General features: G+C 40.1%; 2 protein-coding genes across 2 annotated transcripts; both read left to right on the top strand.

Annotated features, from left to right (window-relative positions):
* The first annotated feature begins 211 nt into the window (after positions 1-211).
* Positions 212-6851, top strand: LOC125010027 (alkaline phosphatase-like). The gene is made up of 11 exons (XM_047588387.1): positions 212-382; positions 918-1034; positions 2042-2157; positions 2903-3077; positions 3250-3422; positions 3546-3671; positions 3859-3928; positions 4607-4741; positions 5066-5257; positions 5358-5474; positions 6247-6851. The coding sequence occupies exons 1-11, from the start codon at positions 304-306 to the stop codon at positions 6516-6518; spliced, it is 1572 nt and encodes a 523-aa protein (XP_047444343.1). The 5' UTR covers positions 212-303; the 3' UTR covers positions 6519-6851.
* A 466-nt stretch (positions 6852-7317) lies between these two features.
* Positions 7318-16335, top strand: ankle1 (ankyrin repeat and LEM domain containing 1). The gene is made up of 9 exons (XM_047586152.1): positions 7318-7712; positions 9276-9428; positions 9538-9643; positions 9919-10042; positions 10178-12610; positions 12975-13143; positions 13510-13672; positions 13771-13903; positions 14594-16335. Exons 1-9 carry the CDS (start codon positions 7636-7638, stop codon positions 14758-14760), a joined length of 3525 nt encoding a protein of 1174 aa, XP_047442108.1. The 5' UTR covers positions 7318-7635; the 3' UTR covers positions 14761-16335.
* Positions 16336-19452: the final 3117 nt, after the last annotated feature.

Here is a 19452-nt window from a genome sequence, read left to right as displayed (position 1 = left end):
AGAGTCTACGCAGAGAATTGTGTAAACTCCACCTTTCAAATTACATAGGCTGCTTGCTTATCACAAGTGTGTCACATTTACTGCCATTTAACTTGGCCTTGGCTTGTGTGTGTGTGTTTGTGTTTGTGTTTGTGTGTGTGCGTGTGTAGTTGTGTGTTGTATATGTAACTTTGGGCTGACTCTATAAAGCTTCGTCGTGTGATCTTTGCACCTTGGATGCAGCTATAAAGACACAGCTGTGTGCAGAAAGGTGATCCTGCACTTAGTTTTCTTTTTTCTTTTAATTCAGGTATCGTCGGCACCATGGCCAGAAAACACAATTTCATTTTTTTTACTGGATTACTAACTTTACTTTCAGTGCAGTGGACTTTGTGTGTTAGAGGTAAGAATCTCAAGTGATATCAAAGATATATTTCAAATACCAGGAATGTTTTTTAATTATTTATTAATTTAACTATGCCGGCTGCAGGATTATATTTCAGTCCTTGTGTACAGTGGCAAATATAACTAACTTAGCTCCACATTGACTACATATAGGGTCATTTAACAAGGGAGAAGAGCAGAGAGCAAAGAGCCTGAAATGCTAGACAGTATTGCACCCACATACACAAGATTTTTGGGGTGAAAAATAATTAATTTAAACCCTGTTCGAAAACGTACTTAACCTCCCCAGGTCAGTAATTATTGGGGCAAGTTCCTGCACACTGTCTTGCTTTGTTTATCACTCTGTTCAAATCTGTGTTTGTGTATCATGTGATCAATGTAGAAGTCCTGACCGATGTGCTTTTGGTAATTTACTTTGCTTTTAATGTCAGTGATACAAGGCGATTACACACCTTTATTGATACAAAATAAAAGCATCAATGGGATGGTTCATATACATTGTCCACATTGTGTTGTTTCTGTCTGGCTTGTAGAGGAGGAGCTCCATGCTAGCTACTGGAACAACCAGGCGAGCCAGGCGATTCACGATGCCATGAATATCCAGCCTAACATGCACCAGGCTAAGAACCTCATCCTCTTCCTGGGGGACGGTGAGTCTGAAAAAGGAACTTTCCCACCATTTGAGCGGTTTCTTTTTTTCCCCCTTTTCTTCTTCTCTTAATTTATTCAGGTGAAAAGAGCCTGTTGGACTCTAAACCCAGAGGACTTAATTTACCTCGTGGTTTTATTGGCAGTAGGCGATGAACGCTGACATCTGAACCCACGCATGGAGTGCCAGTCATAACAAAATGAAGTGAAGCTAACCCACAGTCATGCATGTGCAGCCATTTCCTCATGTGACCTTAGCTGATCTGAACACCAATGGTACATTGAGGAGACTTTAAAGGGACTCTCAATTTGATTTCTTCAGAAGAGAACAATTTCTAGTATAGATATGACTGGGTAAAAAACCAAACGAAGAAAAGTTGATATTTTCTGAATAGCCGGCACCTCATTGACCCTTGACGTGACTACGCACCTCAGGCACAGATAACGTACTCCCTTCTGCTCATTTCCTTCAATTCTTACCATGATTAAAGATCCTCATTGTATTCAAGATCTGTTACACAAATTACCAATTTATTAACACATTTATAGTCTCAGCAGGCTCCACTCCTATCTGCATGCTGACTGTAGCACATTCAATTGTTTATCAGTGTTTGGGATTGATCAGTAACATATCGTAACCACATATGGTAGATGTTAAGGTTCATTAAAACAAAGTTCACTGGTGATAATGCACTACTGGTGTTAGGCGGAAGGGAATACTTATTTCACCTTAAAAATAACAACCTTTAAGGTGCAGAAGGAAAACGAAGCTCATGCTTCACACTGTCTGAATCTGTAGTATGAGGTCATAAAGAGATTTATCTTCCAAAGACAAGTGATCTCTCTTATGCAATGAGGGATGTTCTGCACCATTTGTAACGGTAAATGAACTGGATGTTGGGAACTCTCTCATCAGCTGAGTCCCATAAAGCTCACAGAGCACAATGGCAGCTCTGTGCCTCTCCATTAGTGATGTCATCTACTTAAGTGTGGTTCCGCATGCTTTCAGGTATGGGGGTGCCGACGGTGACTGCTGCTCGTATCCTCAAAGGCCAGTTGGCGGGAAAATCCGGAGAGGAGACCAGTCTGGTTATGGATACCTTCCCGTACCTGGCGCTGTCTAAGGTCAGCCAAATCTTATCACAGCACGTACAGATTGCTCAACAGAATAGTGTCCTTCCCGACTCCATTAATGTTTTTTATGGTACTTTCAAGAACTCATAAAATAATTATTATTTTAAAGTAAGAATGCACAGTGTCATGTATCAACGTTACTAATTACACGATGATTCTTTGCATAGTTTTATTGTATAGTCTAACCTTCTAATCCTGCTAATGAATCGCTGATTTCAGTTCTTGAAAGTGGCAAAACTTTATTGCTGAGAAATCAACAAAATAACCTTAACTACATGATGATTTATGATCTGTTGTACTTTCATACTTTCATGAGTAACTGTTCAAAATGTGATGCTTATATAGGCAGTCTGAATCCCGTGGTGACACAAGTAGCCTCTTATCACCTTTACTTGTGCCCGACTCTTGTAACTCTTGTAAACCTCTGATTTCATAAAATGCCATTGGATTTACCACCACTAGTTGTAAATAAGTTTAGGTTTAAGTTAAAGTCACTGAGCTCAGAAATGTACTTTGAATGTGAACAAGTTCATTTGCATTTCAAGTATTCCTACACAGAATTTAAATCTGTTTTCCAAATAAAAAAGCCAAAAACTATGTAGCATATGAATTAGACTAAAGTTTCACTTCTTAATGTTGATACAAAACAGTGGATATGTGGTCCAAGAATCTAATAGCACTTGACTGTTAGTGTGGATTAAATCATACATTCTGATATTATATTTGATCCCCACAGACGTACAACGTGGACCAGCAGATGCCAGACAGCGCTGCCACCGCAACAGCATATTTAGGCGGTGTGAAAGCCAACTATGGCACCCTGGGTGTCTCTGCTGCGACACCAAGGTACAACTGTAGCTTGACCTTTGGGAATGAAGTCAAATCTGTTCTGCACCGTGCCAAGAACGCAGGTGGGGGGAGGCATTCACATTGCTTTCACTGCATGTTTCAAACCATTAAATACAGAGAAGTTCACAAATGCGTAGATTTTCAAGCTAACGTGTAACCAAAACATACAAAACACTGATTCTTCGGAATAGAAAATGTATAAGATGTTCAAAGAATTTTTGGCATGTGTTTCAGGAAAGTCAGTCGGAATTGTCACTACAACCAGGGTGCAACACGCCTCTCCTGCTGCAAGTTACGCTCACTCTGCTGACAGAGACTGGTATGATGACTCTGACCTCACCCCTGAGGCTGTCCAAAATGGCTGTCGGGACATTGCTTACCAGCTGGTTCACAACACAGAGATTAACGTAAGCTTTACATGTGCAGTATAAATCAAAGGGGCAGTGTGAGAACATAGAAGGGACATTATACCAGCTTAAAATGTGTGACTATGAAACATAAATACGCTTCGATCATACATCTCGATGCAGGTCATTCTTGGCGGAGGTCGTCAGTATATGTTTCCCAAAACCAAGACAGACCCAGAGTACCCAACAAGCAAAGGGGGTCGAAATGATGGACAGGATCTTACTTTGGAGTGGCTTAAGAACAAACAGGTAAACTATGAAGATTCACAGTCATCCAGTTCATATTTAGTTCAGTTTATCCAAAAAGCAAAGCTACAACAAAGGTGACTGGACTGGTTTGACACAAGTGTGCTCATCACTTTTAAGGTTGATCTCTCGACACTGCGAACATCTTTCTAATTTTTCCCATATGCTTCTCATCATTCATGGCCAACAGAACGCTAAATATGTTTGGAACAAAGCCGAATTTGATGCTGTCGATCCTGCAAAAACAGACTTCTTGATGGGTAAGGACAACTCTGTTTTCCATTCAGAGCAAGGTCTATAATGTGAGCATCCTGTGCATTTTAATTAACAGTTGGACTGCTTACCGTGCCTCAGCTGACAGGATATGATACTTCTTTTTTGCTTAACTGTCTAGATATACATCGATCAGTCACAACATTAAAACCACCTGCCTCATATTGTGTCTCCCTTGTGCCCCCAAAACAGTTCTGAGTCACCAGAGAATGGACATGGGTCTTCTTAGGTTGTCCTATGGTGTATGGGAACACAGTGTTGTTAGTGGGCGGGGGACCTTGGGTCCTATGGGTTTAGGGGTGAGTGGAGGAGCCTCTGAGGATCATCCCACAGATACTTGATCAGTTTGGGATCTAGTGAGTTATTCCTAAACCATTTTTGTCATGGTGGGGATGGCTGCTGCCATCAAGGAGTGTCATTGCTATGTTGTGGGAGTGCCTGGTCTTGTCTAATCTGGTCTGCCGGGTCCAAACATTTCCCAGCAAAACACTGATTTGTGACAAGATGGTCAATGTTATGTGCTTCTCCTATCAGTGGTTTTAATGGTGTGGCTGATCTGAGTATAGTTTATAGCAGTGACAACAACATTTCTTTCAGAAACATCTTTAAAGTTGGTATTTTCTTGGTAATCAAAAGTGACGGCTGCTAATTCTCTCTGCGTTTAGGTCTTTTTGAGCCCAAAGACTGCCGCTATGAGCTGGAACGTGACCCATCCATGGACCCTTCCCTTACAGAGATGACTGAGAAAGCAATAAAGATTCTGAGCAAGAACCCTAAAGGATTTTTCCTCTTTGTTGAAGATAAGCACAATATATTTTTTTGCAAACGTCTGAATACACAAGTATCATATATTGTCATGTAGCAACGAGAAATTAAAAGTTTATATCTGTATCTCTATATTTGTATTTCAGTGTAGGATATCTAATTTCTTTGTTTTTAATTAGACTTAAATGCGACACGTGTGAAAAACACAGTAAAATTATTGTTTTGTGTCATTTATTATTTTAGGGATTTTGCACAGAGTATATCTGGATACGTTTTACACTGCAAATAAGATTCCTCGTTGTCATTTACAGGAAGGATGTGGTTGTGATACTTACTGGTGGCTTTATTTTTGACATTAAGGGGGAGAATTGACCATAGTCACCATGGAGGACAGGCAAAAAAGGCACTCCATGAAGCCGTGGAGTTTGATCGGGCAATCGGTCGAGCGGCTGAACTCACCAGTGACCTGGACACTCTGACTGTGGTCACTGCTGACCACTCCCACGTGTTTGCTTTTGGGGGATATTCTCCAAGAGGAAACCCCGTTCTAGGTAAAACACACTTTTGGAAAATTAAGAAGCCTGAGGAAAACAAAGAGGATTCCAAACAAAACGTGAACGTCATCTTGTGTTTTCCCCTGGTGTTTCACAGGGGTGTCTAGTGGAAGGGGTAGTGACAACAAGCGCTTCACCACTGCTGTGTATGGGAACGGACCAGGATACCAGATAGCCAATGGAACTCGCCCAGATGTGAATGAATCCATTTCAAGTAAGTGTAAACTGATATGCATTATGACAAAGTAATAGAATAGCTCCATCTTGTGGTGTAAAACATCACCTACTGTACAGGGACAAAGAAGTACTGAATCAGGATTTAGTAATGCTTCTAAAGTGGTACTGGCATTATAACTCCAACTTTAACAGCTGTACAATTGTTTGTCCGTGATGAATATGAGTCATTTTGGACAAGAGCTATACATAACAGAATATAGTGTTTCAATCAAAAATTAACAGAAGACCTATATACAACCAACATAAAGACTTTTATTAAATGATAAGTACTTTTTAATGTATAATACGCCACTGTTAAATATTGTAAATGTCTGTGAAGGTTCTCAGTAATCCAGGCTATGGTGCATCCATATATTTTTTTAACATGTTTAAAATGCTTTTTGAATAAAACACTATAAAACAATACTAACATTAGAGTACATGACTGTAACCTAATAACAAATGTCCACATACATCATTGAGGATGCAGATGATTGTTATTCACAAAACCTGATGATAACCTGATAATTCAATCTTATTTACTGCATAATGTATGAATAATATAACCTATGTACAATAAGACACACAGCCATTACAAAATATTTAGCAGTTTGCAGATTAGCTACAATTGATATCAGTATACTGACAGTTGTGCTTGCTACAACCTTCATGTGCCTATACTGTAGTTTTGTGATCTGACTGTTTTCATGTAGCTGCCAGAATACTCTGATGTACCTAATATAATTCTCCTCTTTTTCATTTTCCTTCAGCCGATAATAATTACCGTCAGCAGGCCCCTGTCCCTCTTCCCTCAGAGACCCACGGCATAGATGACGTGGCCATCTTTGCCAAAGGTCCCATGTCGCACCTTTTCCATGGGGTGCAGGAGCAGAACTACATTGCACATGTCATGGCTTATGCCGCCTGCGTAGAGCCGTACGAGAACTGCAAACTCCCCGAGTACAGCCACGCAGCAGTGACCCGCCCCAGCCTGCTGCTCCTTCTGAGCGGCCTTCTCCTCCGCTTCCTCTGGTCTGTCTGAGCCTTTGGAGAATGTGTCCTGAATTCCGGATGAACTGTGTTATCTGAGATTTTGTTTAAACTTAAATTATTCTGTACACTGTATATTTGTTTTCTTTGCAAAACTTTGTCTTTTCCAGTAATTTATACTTGTTCAGATAATCTTGTGTAAAGACATTACTGTGAGAAAACGGGACTAAATTAAGCACATGTGAGTGAGTTTATGTGATAATATGGTTGCAATTATTTTTGAAATATTTTGAATAAATAAGTGACTTCCCTCATTTAAAAGCACTGTTTTTATGTTTAAAGATTAAATACTCTTGCACGTCAGTATGTCACTACTGAGGGATTATTTTATAGCCTCCGTGTATTTTCTATAATATTGTGTCTACAATAGGAATGAACAGCCCAGTTTTACTTCTGTCATTTAATACAAATCTCCAAGAGAGTGAACTGTATTACATTAAACAGTTAAGCAGTTAAACAGTTTTTCTTCTATCTAGCCCCACTTACTTGGAAAGACTAAAATATGGGATGTCAAAATGATTCTTAACATAACACAGTTCAAAACAAAACTGAATCAACAATGTCCGTCGTTATTTTTAAACAAATGCTGACTACCATACCTTCATGAAACAAAGATTAAGTGAAAGTTTGAAAAGGTAAATTGAGTTCATCAGAAACTGCCAGGTGAGACTCCATATAAAACGTGAAACTCGGGTCAAGTGAACGTCTCACCTGATTGGTGAATCCTCATCCAATCAGAGACGCCCGTGGGCGGGACTTCCGCCTTCTAGTGGCTTTCCGTATTTGGAGGGAAGTTTAACCAAAACAGTTGCGCGTTTTCATAGAATCAAAAATAATACGCGTTTAATCAGTTAACCTCGATGAGTCGATGAGTTTGAAGATTGCACCCATGTCTTAATTTTAGGTGCAGACGTAAGGTTTAGGTGAATTTGTTAGCGGCTAGTTTTGCAGAATGACGTACTTTAATGTGTGCACACAGTGGCTATGTTTCTGCAACCACTCCGTCGCTGTTAGCTCCTTGTGCTAGCCTTAACCTCAAACGTATCCGTAGCTTGTTGAACAGTTGTCGCGTTAGATGTAGATTCTAATATATATGATTGCTAAACTTAATGACGATGGCCATGGACCGAAAAACGGCGAGGCTGGAAAGTCAATTGTGTAAAGCGGTGAAGGATGGAGACCCCAGGTTTGGTTCAGCCCTCTTTCTCTTTGTTTTGCCCAGGCATGTCCTCTGAAATCTGAATAACGCGTTTCAAAACCCCTTTTGCCTGTGTCTAGCTACGCTGGCATTTCTTTTTTTGTTTGTTAACACTTTCTTAGTTGTTGTTGTTATTTGTATGAGGTATCTGTAAATATAACCTACAAACAGATAAACATAGACTTAACAGAGTGGTGAAAAGATTGTCAGAAACACCTGAATATAATAGCAATACAGTAAATATAAGCCTGAAATAGTATATAGAGCTCCATGGTAGAGTGCAGCGTAGTATATTTGATAATAATTTATAATTCTTCCCCTGTTATGACGATAACATAACAAATAACAGTAAATAGAGCAAAAATGAAAATAAACTTCTATTGAAAGCTGTGCAACATAGGAAAGAAAATACAGAATATAAGTAAGATGTTTAAGCTTTAACCCTCTTGTTTCCTTCAAATTTACTAACACTTTTTGTCCTTGGGGTCAAATCTATCTACCTATCTATCTAAATAACTCTTTAATTAGAACAAACCCCTCAAACCACACCACATATTCATCCAAAATACCTGGCACGCGACTCTGGGGTAATATGCAGATCACCAAAAAATCTTATAGATTGACCTAAAATTGGAAAGAGATATGTTTAAGTGGCTTTATATCATTTCTAAGTTCATATTCTTGTTATCTATAACATTTGTTATGAATACACTAGTACTGCAACTATTGTCAAGAATAATAATGTCATACATGGTTTTTGCAGCAGTAAAGACTATTACACATTACACAATTGACAGTGGTATTGCAGATCTATACTGTGCATGATGCTGAAACTACATTCCTTAATATATTGAGAACATTAAAATAAAATGTACATAACGTTTCTAAACAGTGCTCCTCATTTCCTAGCTCTCCTCCCCACCAAAGTGAAGTTATATATCCTTTGGTCCTCTCTGATTGCTCCACTGCCAGGACAGAGCCAGCTTTCTTGATTCGCATGTTGAGTCTATAGCACATGTGACAATCATAGAGCCTGCAACATTAAATGTGTTTAATGTCATTTTTTGCAATTTTTCCAAATAAAAGTAACTGCTATTCCACAGGTTCATGCAGTTTTAGTAAAGGTTGTGGACATAACACAACAATTGAGACCTGGAACTGTACAATAATTGCACTTATTTTTCTTAAGAAATGTCCAGTTGTTTATTACATGTTTTGTAATAGCGCAGTTCATTAAATGTAAACACTTTTCCTCATGTTCGCGTGTGCACTAAAACAAAGGGAAATACGTAGTTGTTGTTGAGTTGTTGTTATTCATATGTTAACACACTTTTGTGTTACTGGTCCGGCCCCCTTGAAATCAAAGTGGGCTGTCCCAGCACACTACAGCGTATAAGATGATGTTCGCTACCACACAGTGATAGAACATGTGCAGCACGGTTTGGCAGACACTGATGGACCTGAGTCTCCTGATACAGGGCCTCAGATAATATTAAACTGTGATTCATATATTCATTGTGTGAATTGTAACAGATCTTCTTTCCTTCACAGAGCTGTGCAACTACTGCTCTCACAGGGTGCAAGCCCTGACCTGGTGGGTAGCAAGGGGGTGGCTGCAATGCACTTGGCTGTGGGCAAAGAGACTGAGAAGAATACACGCTGCTTGAAAATGCTGCTGCAACACGGAGCAAACCCCAACATCAGGTCAGTTTGCGAAGTCCACATCACAGATATCCTTGCCAGATTTTTTTTAAATCACTCTCTGTCATATAAGAACTGCATCAACTGTTGTTAATATTTTGTTTTGTCTCAGGTCATCAGATGGCTTGACTCCTCTTCATGTTGCAGCACTGTGGGGATGTTTTCAAAATCTCAAGCTGCTCTTGATAAATGGAGGAAACCCAAACATTAAAGATAATGTAAGGATTGCTTTCAGCTTTATTGATAATTTCCTGTGAGGATATTGCATGGGTTTTTTGGCAGTCAAGAGAAACATCAGGAGTCAGTTTGTAGTTATGTATACAGATACACCGACAGAACTGTTTGCATGATCAGTTGTTAATGTAGAATCTCTCAGTGCATTAGAGCTGAGTTAATATAGAGACAGAAAATAAATGATGAGGTGTTACAAGGTGACTGCGAATGACCTTGTTTTCTTTGCTTTTTTTCCCCATTTTTGGTTTTAACGATACAGGAAGGGAACACACCAAAACAGCTGGCAGAGCAACAGGAAAATCAAAAATGTGCTCATCTCCTTCAGGAATACCAGATCAGCTCAGTGGAGACTGAGGAGGATGACTTGCCACAGTTCCAATACTGTAAGAGTTGTCTTGTAGGGGACTACTTAACAGTCCTGACTTCCTAAAAAATTATATTTGATTAGCTAATTTCCATCTTCAATTTTCATCTTTGTTGTTACAGTGTTAATTTATTGTCCCCCTTTGTCTCAACAGCTGTGTATTCAGAGCACACTGACACATCCAGCTATCCAGAATCGGACTACAGCTTCAGTTCCCGCTCGTCAATGATAAGTGAATTTGGTGAAGCTCCAATGAGCAGCACAAGGCGCTCTTCATTTTTCAACCTGTCTAACATTAATGGGAGGCCAAGTTGCAGAGAAATGCCATATGACAGAATTTCTGGTCCGTCCATACTTTCAAGCACTCGCATGTCTGCGGTAGAACCTGCAGTTGCGATGTCGATTCTCAAAGAGGATGATTCATGTACTGATGACGGCATGGTCATTTCAGGAGCAAACAAACATTCTGCTGCAAATGATGGCAGAGCGTCTCTTTCCAGAAGAGACACCCTTCCTGCATTTTTCTCAAGCAGGCAAACAATTCGGAAGAGCGTGAGCTTCAGAGATGTAGACGAATATTTCCCCGTCTTCAGTCCTGAATCACCCAAAAAGGATCTCGCTGCTGTTGATGACAGCCGGCCCGGCAGCCGCTTAGCTTTCGACATGACCGAGTACCCTGATTTCCTGCATTCAGAGCGTATGGCCACTGTTTTGCACAAGCAGGGGATCGACGTCACATCGCCAGATCATGTTTACGTTTTCTGTAGGGTTAGCAGTAGTAGCACAGAAGAGGACTTGGACAAAACAGTCATGAGTCGCTGTGCTTTTGATGAACAGGAAACCGAAAATGTAAAAGAGGATCAGGGGAATATACCTGAACATCAAGCACATTTCACTGCTGGCAGCAGTGGCAGTGGGACTGGTAGCAGCCATTATAGTAGCTGTGAGAGTGATCATTACACTAGTGCTCTGGAGGCTTCTGTACACCCGCGGCATCATTTACTCCCTGCGGTAGAGGAAGTTTCTGCTGGGGCTGGAACTGACAGAGTGACTCAGATTTCTACTGATTCTGAGACTGAATTTACAAGGCTAGATGGGAATTTTCCACGTGTTCGAGAAGAGACTAAGGTGGATACAGAATGTGACACTAAGGAGTCTTTACCAAACATGCTTGAGAAAATGAACTTGTCTGAAGCAAAACACACAAGCAATAATGTATTGGAGGCTTGTAGTGGCCCTGTTGTAGATATTTCAAGCAACAGAGGTGTTGACAAGCCAGTAGCAGATACTAGGTCTGAGGCAATTGAAGCTTTGGAAGAAAAAGGTGACCTTCCATTCACTCCCAGTCCTTTTGTGACAGGCAGGACGCGCTCGCGGTTGAGTCGTTGCTCCCTGAGAACCAGCAGAACCCCTGAGAGCATCTTCTCCACGTCTACTCTGTTTGAGGAAACGCTGCCTACACCGGTCCGAACTCGCCGACAGACACCCAGATCTCAAAGCTATAAAGACTTTCATGGCTTATCACCTGCACTTAGCCACTTACCTTCCCATTCAGCAGGGAGTAGCACAGGAGGGGATTCCTTGCCGATGGATTGCGAGGACACAGAGTCCAGCACTCTTGGAGCCTTTTCAAGTGTGAATGATAGTCAAGCTGATACACTCATCCTTTCTAAAAAGGTAACAGACTCTGCTGGGGAATCACAGACTTTGTGTGACACAGTTGTACTAGAGAAAAACCAGGACACTTCAGTTGATGCCTATGAAAGAAACCTTGCAGAGATTATTCTTGCTATGCAACAACAGGACCTTGTAGAAGGTAGGGAATTTCTGACTGATGATCTGACAAGTGCAGATGAAATAACTACAAAGGAAAATGGGGATGATGCCCCTGGTGAGAACCAGGAAGACGGTCTAGAAAACAGGGATGGCTGGATAACTGAGGACTTGACCTCCCAGATAGATTCTGCGTCCTCATCTTCCAGCTCCAGCTATTTTTCCCCAAGAAAGTCGAGGGAAGATTCTGACCCTTCTTGCACTCCAGGCACCGGATGCACCCCGAGGTACAGCATGAGCCGACTTTCAAGTTGCCGCAGGCCGCAGAGCCTGGCTAACCTGTCTTACACCCCTGGAGGACGCCCACATATTCTGGATCTGGACGAACCCGTGGAGTACCTGTACACTGATACAGAACAGGGCCACAAACTTATTGAGACTCATGTTCCGCCAAACGCGGACACCTCACTTAGTTCCAGCATGAGTACTACAAGTAATGAGGAGACCATCCTTTATGACTGGCGCCCATTACAGACCGACATGATGAGCAAAAAAGGAAAGGAGAATGAGAAACCCCAGGCGGTGGTGGTGGGACAGAGGGAAGAAAGTGTTGAGTGTGAGGAGAATGTGTTGCCGGAAACCAAAGGACTGACTGACAAGGAGCTGAGGTTGAGGCTAATGGAGCTGGGGGAGAGTCCAGGTCCTATCAGCAGCCGTACCAGGCCCACCTACATCCGAAGGCTGGGGCGCTTGTTACAGGAGACAAAGTTGCAATCACAACATCAACAGAAGCATTTACATCAGCCGCAAGCAGGTAAGCCCCATGTTGGTTGAGCTTGAGCTTTCACTATTTAATGTTCTGAGTCTTGTGGTTTCACTTGTGAGTTTTGGGTTGAAATAGAGTGTGTGTTTGAGAATTTAGTAAACATAGAATTTTTATTATTTATAATTAATTTATAATTGTTATTTAAATTGATGTTTATTAAGTCATGGCCTTCAGGTGACAGTGAAATCACTCCTTTTTAGAAGCATTAAATTGGAAAATTAAACTCACTGTTGTAGGATTCAGTCACTTTGTGGGTAGATTAAAACTACTGAACGAATGAAAAATATCTATACACTTCCTGCTACTTAGCCCGACATCACTGACATTTTCTGTTCTCTTTTTACTTCTGTAGATTTAGGTTATAGTCCCGAATTGTGTCGGGTCCTGCAGACCTTCAAGCTGCCTGATTGCCAGGCTGATGAGCAGGCTTTGTGCCAGCAGTTTGATCAACCAGATCAGAACAGGAAATGGAGAGAAGGCATAATCAAGTCCAGCTTCAACTACCTGCTGCTAGATCCAAGGTTCTCATTTTGACTTGTTTTGGTTTTGTTCAGGGCAGCGTTGCTTGTGCTCCCAGAAGAGTTGCTATGGCCTGTCCCAAAGTTCTTTATTTTATCGTTATTTAAATAATGTTAGTTATGAAAGGCTACTATAGATGTGCAAATCATTATCAGATCTTGCACTGAATGCTTGGGAAACTCAGTAATATTACTTAAAGTTTATCAAGATTTGTCAGTTTTTAATTCATTGTAACTGACTCCTGAACCAGAGCTGAAAAATCATTCCAACTGGCAGATTGGAGCCTTTACAAAACAGCCCCATATTAAAAATACCTCCTTTCAAACTCCAGAGATAACTAAACAGACTTTGTTTTTCTTCTTCTCCAGAGTGACGAAAAATCTCCCCTTCCGCAGTCAAACCATGACTCCGCAGGAGTGCTTCGAGACCTTTGTCCGTGCTATATTTTACGTGGGCAAAGGAAAACGCTCCCGCCCCTACAGTCACCTTTATGAAGCTCTAGAGTACTATAAAGGGGACAAGACCTCCAAGGTAAGGGAACATACGCTAATTCACTAGATTAAAAAAAAACTTTAACTGAGCTGTAGAATTTTGGCTTTAACACACGGATGCTCTCTTCTCCGTGACAGAAACTGTGCCTCAAAGTGCAGCACATCCTTCAGGTGTGGAAAGCAGAGCAGGGCGTCATCTCTCTGCATTGTTTCCAGAACGTTATTCCAGTGGAGGCTTATACTAGAGAGGCCTGCATGGTGGAGGCCATCGGTGAGTACAAGCAGGGTGAAATGATGTCTTCCATACGAATACCTAGTTTTGATCTGCTTTGTGTCCAGGCTTTTGTAGATAATCTTATAAAAAAGGCATTCTAATCTTATATGACTTACTTAAATGAATGCTGAAATGGTTAGAAAAGGAAATGCAGACACGTTATGTGGTTGCGACAGTTAAGCTCGTTACATACGCAATAACAGGGAAATTTCTCTCAGCCCTCGTTTGGAATTTCTCGTAGCTTGTTCACGGCATATCATTTGGGTTGGAATTTTTCCTCATGTGGTGTCCAACAACTACTCTGTGCGAAATAGAAATCGGAAGTGGCCGTGGTTGATGCGGAAAAACTGAAATGTTTCCATTCCCGCCCCTTTTCCGGTTGCGCAATGGATAGTTTTGGGGATCAGCTGGCTGAGGTGGTGAGAACCTGTGTGATACATCTCGCAAGGAATACAAAGACACACAGTTTGCACAGTTCTGCACTTCAGTTTCCCGTGGAGTATAAATGACCTGGCCAGAACGAACTTTGTTCTGTTTTGTGCCACCTCAAGAAAACAAACTCTTCTGTTCTTGCGGAGTATGTAACAGCCTTTACAGTTTTAAAATCGTCATGTACAGAAATGCTACACACTTGCTCGCTGTTGTTTTACCTGTCAGTACACCAACTTAGTTCTCCAATTGTTCCAGGTTTGAAGATGCTCACCAACCAGAAGCGGGGAGATTTTTATGGCATAGTGTCAAACTGGCAGGTGAAGAGGAAACGGGAACTCGGCATCCACCTGCTGTACCGGGCCATGCAAATCTTCCTGGCCGAGGGTGAGAGACAGCTCAGACCGGCAGACATCAGACAGTAAGGACAACCACTGGGATAAAAAAACAAAAAACAAAACATGAGCCTGCAGAGGTAACAATACCACTAGTTTAGCATACAAAGCACTCCTTTGTTCGTGTGTGGTGACGCTTAAAACGTCCAGAAGTTCTGAGATGTTACCAAGTATTTAATCCTTTCTACAAATGAACTCTGATCCGTCAAACTCTTAAGGGATATACTGTGTCACATCAGGGCATCTAAAAATCAACTGAAAAATGTTCCATGCATGAAGCACTGAGCATTAAATACAAAGTTATGGATATAAGTGCCAAGTTAAAATAATGTAGTATTCAGTTGTAAGAACACTTTGCTTTTACCAAAGCTTTTTTATTGTTTGGGTTCTTTTTACGGCAGAATCTGTTCTCTGGTCATTTTTAAATAACTAAACCATATACATGTCAGAGTAGAATGAATACATATGTATCAGTGTTAATGGCAGAATGGCTCCTTGTGGGAGACATGAAAAAGAGTAAATTTAACATGATTGTCATGAATCGATTTGATTATCCACCCAGCCCTATGTGACGTTTTCCAGTAATCTTTTTGAACTGGTAGGTTTAGATCTGTTTTCTTGGCGATTCCCCTTTTGAATGTGAGTATTATGCATTAATTTCTTTTTGTATGTATCTACTGTATCTATTGTATGCATTCTTTGTATGGCCTGGGGGTGCATTTCCTCAAAGCCTTTCCTTTTATCTGCTTACATGAGTCTACAAAGAGGTAACTTCATTTCACAAGTCAAGAAAAATAAGTATGACGTGGGTTATTTGGCCAAAACCTTCTTCTCACATGTTAATAAATAATAGTTTAAAAAAAAAAAAACATCCAAAGAATCCAGCAACGTGGTTCAAACGAAGGCAGTTAATCAGGTTTGTTTCATAGTGTTACAAAAAAAAAAGCAGTTTGTTTTGCAATTTTTTATACAATTTAGAATAATCAGAAGTAGAGGCAGGATGTTTTAGTTTGTAGGAAGATTAGCAAAGTGTAGCTGAAACTAGTTGATCAGCTCATAAAATAAATGATAATCAAACATAATCCTTAATTTTTGCCACAAAGATTTTATACGTCCAGGTCATTGAGACTCTCCTCAGGTTTTTACAATTGACTAATTGTCATGAAGCTGCATATATTTTTCTTTTTATCACATAAAGGCAAGTCAAAAAACTGCAAATGTGTATTTGTATTTTGAGAAAAGTGTATTCGTTTACATGCAAAACCTCAGGTTACAAATCAAAGCGTAAGAGTTCTGTATATTGTCTGACAAAGAGCACTTCTAAATTTGCCATCATTTACATGAAAAAAAAACAATAATCTGCAGCCCAGTATGCATAGTATGAAAAAAACTCCCTTCAGGTTTTAATTATTCTGAAAATAAAGAATATTGACTGTAAGCTATATTTGACAGGTTTTGACAGATTTCTCATGTGCGGCATCTGACACTCTTCACTGTACATTTTTTCTTTCATTGTGATCATGCTACTTATTTGTTCTTTCACTTGCTTTTCTTTTCATTAAGTATGATAGAAAACAGAAGAAATAAATCTGAAATGGATAAGTATTTGCTTTGCTTTGTCACTTGTTCTTTGGTATCCCTCTAGTGGACAAAAGAAGTCATTACCTGTGTTCCTCATTGTGGAACTTTTAACCTCATATAATACAGTAATCCATCTACTTGACTGTCTGCTGTTAATGTTAGAAGTAATTACTTCATGGAAACCTCTTAATTGTGATTAGATCTAAAACAACTATTTAACAAGCCATACTTTTATTTTAATATATTATTTTAATAATAGAAACAGTTTGTGCAAATGTGTGCTTCAGTTGCTTGTTCCAACAAAAAATGTAAAATTAGTCATTTATAGAATGTGGTGCATCTTTGCAAGAATGACTTTTAAAAGATGAAAATCAAACTTCGGAAGAATGGCCTTTAAGTTCTGTCATCATGACTCATTCGGTTTCAGCTACAGCTTTCTGCTGATTATAAGCATCACATGGCCCACGTTAAACTCCGTTCCTATTTAGCGTCTGTCCTGAAGCTCACATTAAATTATCTCAGAAGGCCCACACGTCTCTCTTCTGAGTAATTGCTTTTTCACGGCCACATTTCGCAATTTAATCTCTTCAGATAACGCCGTTAGGAATGTGCAGAAAAAAGTACGGTGCAGCGTATGCAGCCCTAAATAAAAAGAAAAAGGGGTGGGGGGGTACGCTACATTGTGAGGCTATTTCAAAAGCTTAGTTATGACCCACGTTGTGCACAAATGAAAGTAAAAGACCACATAAAGAGGGGCTTTCCAGTTGCAACGGTCGTGCTATTCTTGATCTGTGCTGGTCAAGAAGTGGTTATAGTACAGAATCAGCATAAGTGGGTACTTTCCTAGTAAAAAAAAACACAAGTCAAATATAAAAAAATATGTTTTATAATATACTAATTGTAGTTACATTTACTTAAAAGTCTCATTTTCATGACTTATAATCTTAACAAAGACGGCACATAGTAAAGATGTGTTATGGAATCTTTTCTTTCAATTACAAACACATTTGGTTTAAACTGAGGATTAGGTTAGATAGTGAGTTAAAGAGGAGACTATTTTAAAAGATTGTTCTCTAGACTCTTGCAAGTGGTTCATGTCTTCCCTGCACTGTTCGGATGACGCATGGTATTTTTCTACAGATTTGTCAAAATTTTATTGCAGCTGTATGTATTTAGTCTGAGAATGAATCATTAATGAAGGGTAGATGTGTCGTGCTTATTTTAGTACATGATTTAATTTTCATTCACAGCATATTTTCGCTCATCACCAACATTTTTAGTCAGTGAATTCACAGTGTATTTATTTCCAAAAAGGTTCATTAAAACAATACAAAGAACTTATAAAATGCGTATAATGATAGTATGTATATATAAGAAAACATATAAAATTATTTCTTGCAGTCTGAATTTAAGTACAAGTGAATATATGAATTAAACCACTGATGCATGGAATAATTTGCCAGCTGTCACACCAAACGTAAACTGCATTTAAATAATTGTTATAATCGGTGGTGTAGGGCTTTGATCTGTGGAAAAAAAAAAAATCTATCGCAGATAGATGTGATCCGACAGGCCTCACCACTTTCACATTTACGCTAACAAGATCAAAGAAAGACTCATCACACCACTGGTGGCTGAAATGCTCGTAGTTTATTATTATACTGTATTAAATACAAGAAAGAACAGCGCATGCAGTTTTGTTTTATTCCAACTGTATATCATTTGTTCTCATTCAACACATTCGGTTTACATTTCGTGCAATATTTACAGCAGCTAAATCATTTATAAAACCCTTGATGCAGTGCAGGCCATCTGTATATTATTCTTCAAAGGTCATATTTTTCCCCCAAATATCTCTTGCCGCTTTTTTTTTTTTATTTCCCTCCGCCTCTCTCCTCCTCTCCCCCCTGCTCGTAGAGCCAAACTCAGACCTCTCTGCTGCAGCCGGCGTGATCTAGATGCAATCTGATTTGCCTGTCAATTCCGCCCATGTGCGGCCATCGTTGAAGGTGGAAAAGGGGGGAGGGATCCCGGGCGGAGAAATAAATAACAGCATCATCAGCATATCATGACACTATTCCTTGTGACGGTTGGATGAAATCTGGGACACAGTTGCATTCATCGTTCAGTGAGCTCTTCCACACAGTTAAACCCACCGACAGCAATGAATGTTGATTGTGACCTTTGCTGTGCTTTGCATGCTGGAAGTATCTTGTGTATTTTCAGAACGGGAACGCGGCGTTCTCCGTGTCATTTACCAAGTCGACGTTGTTCTTGGTTGTGTGTACATACCTGCTTTATTCCTTGGTTTTTTATTTTTTTCCATCTTCTTTTTGAGATACTGAGTGAGAAAAGGCTGGCCACAGGGTACAGTCAACGGTCGATGGTTTTTTCAATTTAGCTTAAACTCACCGACAGCGTTGAATGTTCACTGGGGCAAACACAGACCTGATGGTGACCAGGGATGACAATCTGCTTCGAGATGTAGAGGGAGGATGTCTTCTCTGTGGGCGGGGAGGCTTCTAACTCTCACTATGTATCTCTCTCTCTCGTTCTTGGGAAGGACACTGAAAAGGTCATGCATTATTTACCAAGCCCTGACGATACCATATTTTCAAATTAGGCTCATCAGATAACTTCAAAATGCCTCAACTGATTATTATCTTTTCATTTATATTAGATGGGCTATGTCCAGAGTTAGTCACATAACATTTGGCAACTAAAAGCATAGCTTAGCTTTGTAAGAACAAGAATAAATAATTTCTGAAGGGTTAGTCATCGTGGATCTTTTGAGGAGAGACACAGGACAGGACTCATTTCAAAGTACAAGTTGAGAAACAAACGGAATTTGTGGTTACTTTTGTTACAGCTGTTGTGGCAGGAGTAACCGCTTTGTCTTAAATGCTAGCAGTGCCCTCAAGTGATGGGTGCACAATAAACTTCTATGACACATGCCCATTATGACACCAGAGACGGTGTCAGTGTATGGGAACGTGTTTTATTTCACCACAAGTAGCCGTTAGATGACTGGAGTCATCTTGAAACTCCTGACTCATAGTGGGTTTTAGTAAACACAGCACCTGGGTTGGGGCTGTAGCCATTTTTATTTTTTTCATACGCTGACTGAACAACAGCACCACG

The sequence above is a fragment of the Mugil cephalus genome, chromosome 6 (genome assembly GCF_022458985.1).
Source record: "Mugil cephalus isolate CIBA_MC_2020 chromosome 6, CIBA_Mcephalus_1.1, whole genome shotgun sequence".
NCBI classification, from domain to species: domain Eukaryota; kingdom Metazoa; phylum Chordata; class Actinopteri; order Mugiliformes; family Mugilidae; genus Mugil; species Mugil cephalus.
This window is presented reverse-complemented; position numbering and strand designations above follow the sequence as displayed.